We start from the raw sequence: 7,823 nt of genomic DNA on the forward strand, positions 1-7,823 counted from the left end.
TAAATAAAACTAAAAATTTTAAAAAAAAACCCCCTTCCCCCCCCCCCCCAAAAAAAACCCAACACAAAAGAACTCAAACAATGGGGTTTCTGGTTTATAAAAACACTCAGAAAAGGTTTAGAAGAGATTCATTCTTGTGTTTTCAAACCAAAACTAACAAATGAGACTTGCTCTCAGTCCCTAGATGCTCTTGAGTTTGAGGAGTGCAAAAATCTCCGCCTGGCCATTCTTGGAGGGATGCAATGGAGAGAGGTAACTTTGGCGGCGTCTTGAGGAGCTGAATCCCCAGAGAACTCCTGCTTCCAGTGCATTTCAATTTGGTTACGTGCACATCCCAGAGAGAGGCCACCTCTGCTCTTTCCTTTATGCTGCTTTGCCCAAGATATGCAGGCTGCGGCTGTCTGCTGGAGTTTCCTTCTTTCCTCTCCTTTCCCTTTCCCTTGCTTTTCTTATCCCACCCAAAAAATAATCTGCTCAGCTGTTCAGGTCTCCACGAGGACAGGAGACCTACAGGAATAGCTGACAACTTTAGCAGATGCAGGACAATGGGAGAGTTAGGGGTCTCAAGGAGCTTGAATTGTCCTGTCCTATAGAAAATATTTCCTGTTATGTCCCCAGAGGGACTTGAGTTTCTCAGGACCTTGCCTAGGTCTTCCCAGAGCTCGTGGTGAAGGAACAAGCTAGCCTCATGTGCCATTCTGTCCCATCCAATATGATCTCTCTTCTGGGTTTCAAACTTTTAGGGTCAACGTGTATTTCAATGTAGAGACTTCATTGATCTTCCCAGAGCAAATGATCTAGGCTGTGGATCTATCTTCCTCTGACCCCAAACCATTTCAGACATACAGGTTTTTAATTTAGAAAAATGAATGATAATTCTCAGAGCTCAATGGAAGAAACCAAATGTTAAAAGGTAGCTGTTGCAATGAACAGCTCACTCACCTTTCCCATTTTTGCAAGCTTATTTCTTCCCTGATGGAGCAGAGCCAAAGAGACTCTCAGGCAGGAGCAGGTAGACTGAGGTACAGTGCTTGGGTGAAAAGCAAAAGCGATATCACTAGGAGACCTCGAGCACTGCTGTTGGGTGCAAGAGCTCGCAGAGGTTGTAGCCTCCTCCCAGCTGGAAACCCAATGTTAGCTGGAATCCTTCTTGCACTTAGGCATCCTTCAGGCAGGACAGGTTCATTGTCCAATGCCTGTGGGGAGAGAGTGCTGTTTGCTGGTGCTTTATAAAGAAGCATCTTGCTCGGTGGCTCCTCCTCTCTCCTTTCAGGTCCAGCCCATCTTCTGCTTCACCTGAAGTAGGTGGAAAAATACCACAGTAATGGGCATGTGGGTTTCAGGTCAGGTAGTTCCTAATTATTCCTCTGCTGTGTTTGCTCACAACTGGGGATCAAGTGCATTATTCACTTCGGTAGAAGCAGACAGCTTCCTTCAGAGATTTACCACCACTGGACTCCTTCAAATGAAGTCAAATGAACAGAGGGGTAGAAGAGAGTCTGGAAGCCTGACACGGCTCTAGGGGAGTCCCTGAAGATGCTATCGGGATCCTCACAAAGTGGTGATGTAGTCAGTCAGTGCCTTTGAATCGTGACATAGCCAGCGTAGTGCACCTTTAAAAGTCTGTACTTTGACTCCCCTATGGCTACTTGGACCAGATTAGAATTTGCTTTTATTTTTAACCTTCAGAAGTAATAAAGCAAATTGTTGCCCAGGGCTTTCAAAGCCAATGTAATTACCAGAGTAGAGCTATTTAAAAAAAAAACCCCAAAAAAACAAACCCAAACTTTATCTTACCCCAGTTACAAGCAATTAAGCAGTGACACTTGCTTCCAGGAGGTGATTCATGACATGTTTAATACCTGCTGATTCTCATCTGGCTAAAAGAATAGTACCTGCTTTGTTTGCAGATACTATCAGAGGCAATAGAGTCTGGAGCGGAGGTGTGAAATGTTTATAGGACTTCACCTGTGCCTGAAAGCTTGCAGATAAAGAATCTTTTTTTGCAAATATCTGGTTGGTCTAATAAAACGATATCACCTCTGCCACAAGGTCCGATTGCTGTATGACTTCAAACCCTTCCAGAGTGAGGGAACCAAGGTCCCTTTCCTTGCAGTCTGGGATTTTTTAATATCTAAACAAATGAGGAAAGTGTCTTTTGTGTTGTAGCATAAGTTTTGGAAAACCGTTCTTGTGTCTGACCGACTAAACCAGTCTTGCCCAAGAATTTCAGGCACCAGCTCTTTAAATGAAGCAATTCAGGAAAGCTGAGAATCCCATCATTCTTCACACTGGTCAGGATCAATACATGCTAACGTGAGATTTTGCTAATCTTAGTTACTAACATTAGTAAACTCATAGTGTAACTAGGTCAAGGCAAATTCCAAATAAAATGAGCTTCTTGCCTCCACACTGTGATGACTAATGCTCTGAAACTGCAGTTTTCTTCCTTCCCAGTTCATGTTTCCTAGTTCCCTGCCTTGGCCATGATTCAAGGGGAACTTAATCCGATGGTAAATGGCAAAAGAAACATATATGGGTGGAGAGAGAGAACAGAAACCATTTTAATTTTATTTATGCTCTTGGTTTGAATGGAAGCAAGATGGTTGACCACCCTTTCAAAAGAAAGTGGATATTTGGGATTTCACCACAAAAACAATGCTCTGTTCAACATTTCCTGTAAAATGATTTTTTTTCATTCATTATATTGTAATAAAATTAACCTATATGTTGTTGACCTGTCAGGCCAGGCCTCTCTCCGTCTGCTAGTATCTGGAACCATGTAAACCAGTACAACCTATTCCACAGTTGGGTTGTTGGTGACTAAGCCAGTGCCCCAACCTGGGCTAACCTTGGTGAGGAGGGTATGTGGACACCCACCAGGACTAAAAACAAGACCTGTCAAGGGGTGAATGAGCTAAGTCTCTCCGTACCTGGAGAGGAGATGGGCACCACCGGGTCGCTTTGCCCAAAGAATCACCAATGATGCAAAGCAACTCAACTAACCTCCTACCAGATGGGTTGAGTCCCAGGCCTACAGCAACCATGTCCAAACACAGGGCAGAGTAGAGGAGGGTTGCTACAGTCCCCAACAGTCACAGCAGCCTTAGGACTGACTTGACTTGCTATGTTGTTGAAACAGGTACCAGCATCTAGAGAATGAAGAGCCCATAGGCACAAATTGAGCCCCAAACTGAGAATTTTGGGGGTACAAGCTAGATACATGGACTAGTAAATGGAGATGTAACAACTAGGGATCCAATTGTGTTGAAAATGAAGAGATGCTGGGGAAATAGAATTAAATTGGAAGCAGTGGGATGACATTTGTGTGACTGGATCTAAAATTTAGAAATTGGGAGCCCAAAGGGAAAATGGATTGAATACAGGGACTGTAGTCCAAGAACTATGAGAACTGGGAGATAGAAACCAGACTTCTATATCTTTGCATCTCACAGTGTCTAAGGTTGTGCAAAGACAAGAACTACTCCAAGATATTTATAGTAATTATTTGTGGGTTGGAATTTTATCTGTGCCACCCTAGCAGGTTCTGCCGGACAAAACGTATAAGTTGTGACCATGTTGCCTGAGGATAAGGGTTAAAAATGCAAATTAGCCATACTATAGAGCAACAAAGCAGCCAGAACACCGAGACTTGGTTGTGCATACAGTTTTCTTGCTGACTTAACTGTTTCTCCTAACCTAAGGGAACGTTTTACACTAAAAGAGCTAACTTGGGATAGCCCCTAGCTTGGAATGGCAGTTTAAAGAGGCCTTTTGGCAATACAGTTTATTACCCCTTAATTTACAGGGGGGAGGCATTTTGCTGTGAAATGCTGCTGCAGGCTGGCCTCTGTGGAGAAAGAGATGCTTTCACCGCGAGAGGCAGAGCGGATGGGAACTCCACCAAAACTTCATGTAAAGGGCAGGTTTGGGCTGTTGAGCCCATCCTTGGAGGTTTGACAGTGCTGGTTTTTATCCTGAAGGGGCTTAATGGAAAGTAGATGCTCTGCTCCTTGCAGGACAAAGACTGCTGTTCCCTCTGCCACCCCTCCCCACACAGTGGAGGGGGCAGAGTGGCAAGACTGTCACAAAGGAAGAGCAAGGTTAATTCAGGGCTACACAGGACCTGAAATTGGGGTTAGTGAGGGGTGAACATGGAAGACATTATCACTCAGCAGTTCTGGCTCCTGACTGAGCTCACTTTGAGACCTTTGAGAGAGGGATTTCTTCCCGGTCACTGTGGTTATATATTTCCCCACGTAGTGTGTGTCTGAACTTTAGAGAAATGTTTGACAGGGACCTCAATCTTATGCTTGTGGCAAGCTTTAGATCTAGCACGTCTGCATGCTATTATGTAGCCACACAGCATTTAACAACCCAGACAAGCCCACCAGTGTCCTCCAGGCCTGAGAGGCTGCGGCTGAGTGAGAGGAGGAGTTGCTCGGTCCCCATTCTTCCAGTCTTCCTCCCTGGTGTCCTTGCAAAGCGTCTCACTTTGTATCAGCCGTGATGACGATCTTGTGATGGGGACAGGTGCTTGCTAAGAACGAAGCAGAGATTTGCCAACACACTTCCCACAGGCCGCCAAGTCAAATACTGTCAAATACTCAGTCCTGAATTAATTTGGTTCAAGTCGCGCTGCCCATTACCAACTTCCGCACTAGTCATTCCATACTTTCTAACTCTTGGTGCCCAGCCAGTGATACCATTTTTCCGTCCTCAATTTTTTTCCCACTTTACCTTTGCCCTTCTTCTTCCTGTTCACTAATGTGAAGAGTTACCTAATTCTTACCAAATGTGATGCAAGAAAAGGAGGAAAAATAGATAATTTGCCACTTTTCCTTAGCTGTCTACTGTCCGTTTTGCAATCAGATAAAATTTTAGTCAAGTCAATGTGGAAACAAGCAGCGAACTGCAAGGAAGTTTGGGAAATAGGTGTATTTTTAATCTTTATTTGAATTGCAACTGTACTGAACTGATGAGTACTTTCAAATTAGTTTTTTCCTATCGAACACTTCTGGTATTGATGATGTGCACTGGACAGATAGCTCGGGAAAAGGAAGTCTATTGCTTAGGTTCAGCTGGAGCAGCAGTGGACCACACTCTGCACCAATTCTCTTCCTCCACAATACCCCACCAGCGCACTTCAAATATGATATGTAGTCAACGATACTGGGGATGAGAGGATAATTTGGTCTCTATTGTCTTTTCCTTAGAGTCAAGAGTGGAAGGCATTGCGTAGAGTCTTGCTCCTGCCCAAGGAGCCAAGGAGCTTGCAATCAAATGGGTCAGACCTGCTCTACTCACCTCACTAACGTCCATAGCATGGTGGGTGATTAGTGATTGGCAGGAGGTTAAGTATAGACGTAAGGCAGGCTGCTAACAAATGAGCAAACAAAAAGTTCAATGGAAGGTGGAAACAAAGGGGGAGAGAAGGGTGTTAGTCATTGTATGGGTTAGGACTAACCAAACGCATGGCTCCGTTGGGTTAGGCATACAGAATAACAGCCAAGGAATGCACAGACATGCAATTGCTTTGGCTGACAAGAGACTTAACTTGGATTTCTTTTAAAAACATACCTTTCATTGCATTTATCTTTGCTGTGGTAAAACACTATCATTTTATATGAACAATTTGGGTGGATATTTATCACCGTAGGCACACTATTAGGAGCAGGCGACCCAGGAGTGGAGTTAGGGAGATTATGAAGTAGAGCTGAGGTCAATGAGATAGAGGGCAGAAGAAAATAGGGCAACAGAAAGGGAATGGTGGAGCAAGGGAAAGGAATGGGTGACAAAAGGCTGGAGGTCAGAGGGCTGAAGCAGGAGCTATGGGAGACACGTTGGTTGGTTGGATTAAATTTGCAGCAAGGGTCTGTTCAACCATCTGGCTCTCTACTGAGAAGGTGAGTTTTTTAATAGCATCATGCCATTTTGTTTTTCCTGCTGGAATCACCTGTATGCTGGGATGTGGCTTACGACCAAGAGCTCATTCCCAATAGACCTGAAGAGCTGTCGAAGGAGAAGGGCTCTGGTGTAAGGAAAACATGTCTTAGTTTCAAGTTTCCCAATAGGATTCCAGTAGGTAATAGAGCTGCTCAGTATTAGGATTAAAAGGGAGCACTCATTGCAATGTTGAGATTCTAAAGCTTTTCAACCACTTCTAAGTTAATAAAAAAATATAGGTGTGGGGATTTCAGGAAACCCCCATATAACATTGTCCTTGTTATTTTTCTCCCAAATTTCTAAACTCTGTAGAAACTGCAAGGCTGGAAAAACTCCGACAGTTCTGTGGATTAGGTGTGGGAGAAGGTCCATGAGAGAAAATGGGAATATGAGTAATGCTTTGACAGTGTCTCTGTGCAGGTGTTAAATTACATGTTTTAATCCATATATGTGCTCAGTTTAATATCTTTGTGTATGAAAGAAGAATGGAGAGGGAGTTTCTTGTGCACTAAAAACTCCTCTGATGTGAAGAGGGTGGTTTTGGCACCCTGGACTGTGGAAGCTCCTTGCTGCTTTTGGATGCTCTGATTTTGCGGACCCAACTCTGCCTCCCAGTTACCTGTGAGCAGTCTGTCGGAGGGGTCATGCTAGTGTCAGGAAAGCTTCACGTGTGCACAGAAAAATCCTCCTTGTATATTAAATCATCATGAGGTTACCAGAGATCACTAGCACTGTTTTACATTGCTTCCACTTAAAACTTACAACTGTGTTTTTTTTACTGAATCAGAAAAATATGAAGAATATTTTTAAAGGATTTTTTTTCTCCTCTAGATTTAAAGTTCGTCATTTGGATTCTTTCTTTAAATTTCTATATTTGAAAATTGTCAGGCAGACTTCCAACCAATCTATGAAGGATGAATGCATTTCTGTGTGGGAATATTTGGATACAGGGAAATGATAGTAAGACATTATAGTCTGGCTGTTTTTAATAGACATCTGCATATAGTGACAAGGCGATGTATGTCAGCAATTCCTGCACAGTGGTGTTTGGGGTGTTTTAGTTTTCTTCTACTCTGCATGGAGTATAATAATGGAAATAACAAGGAAGGTATTGGTAAATGTAGGTTTTTTAATGGTGAACAGTATGCTTTCAATGTGCCCTTAATGGTAAGCAATGCACTGATGGGGCAAAAAGTGCGGACGGTCTTCAAACAGCATATCGATGGCGATCAGTAACAGAGTGATATACTTAAAAAAGATTTTTCCCTAGAAGGATACAAGGCTTGTCTTCATTGCAGCATTAACTTGAGTCATCTGCATGCAAGGTATCTCTTCTCAAGTTAGCCTTGCTTGTGTGTGAGCAGCTGCACTGCAAGATAACACTCAAGCACCCTAGGGTAGAGGTGTTTGCAGCTGACTAACTGTGCTGACTTGAACTTTGGCCTCTTGACAGATCTGATGGTTTAATTTAAAAGCCCTATTTGACATAAGATAAGGAGTTTTGTCTGTGGAAGGGCCTCAGGTTACAGTCAAAACTCAAATCAGAGCTTGAATTAATTTATCAAGCAAAGACGAGGCTGCAGAGTTAAAGAGGCTGACCCGTTAACCCGTATCTGTCATATCATAAATCAGCATTACTCCTGAAAATCTCTGTAAGATAAGCTTTTTGGTGAATTCATTCCTCCTGACTTACAATGGGACTTGTGTTCCTAAATCATTGAATCACCTTTGAAAATCCCACTTAAAATGGGCTAGGATGGTCAGTCTCTTAACAAAACTGGTGCCAAATACAGAATTTGGGGGGCTGTTACCCAGTGCACGTGCCTTTGGGTGTCTGAAGGCAGAAGCGGGATGAGTGATTGAAGGTCGGATAAGTC

The 7,823-nt window shown here is 43.3% G+C and overlaps 2 protein-coding genes across 2 annotated transcripts in view; one reads left to right on the forward strand and one right to left on the reverse strand.

Annotated features, from left to right (window-relative positions):
* The window catches only part of ATP12A (ATPase H+/K+ transporting non-gastric alpha2 subunit), a 29,737-nt gene extending 28,524 nt beyond the window's left edge, over positions 1 to 1,213 (reverse strand). The window contains exon 1 of the mRNA XM_019509766.1: positions 943 to 1,213. Within this exon, the coding sequence (XP_019365311.1) occupies positions 943 to 951 (9 nt within the window). The 5' untranslated portion in view covers positions 952 to 1,213. The remainder of the gene's footprint in view (positions 1 to 942) is intronic.
* Positions 1 to 5,325, forward strand: part of LOC109292382 (uncharacterized protein CXorf65 homolog) — a 69,057-nt gene extending 63,732 nt beyond the window's left edge. Inside the window, exon 8 of the transcript XR_002096111.1 lies at positions 5,217 to 5,325. The gene's annotated coding sequence lies outside the window, so the exon portion shown is untranslated. The remainder of the gene's footprint in view (positions 1 to 5,216) is intronic.
* The last annotated feature ends 2,498 nt before the right edge of the window (positions 5,326 to 7,823 follow it).

The sequence above is a fragment of the Gavialis gangeticus genome, unplaced genomic scaffold (assembly GCF_001723915.1).
Source record: "Gavialis gangeticus isolate Ggan-Ray unplaced genomic scaffold, GavGan_comp1, whole genome shotgun sequence".
NCBI classification, from domain to species: domain Eukaryota; kingdom Metazoa; phylum Chordata; order Crocodylia; family Gavialidae; genus Gavialis; species Gavialis gangeticus.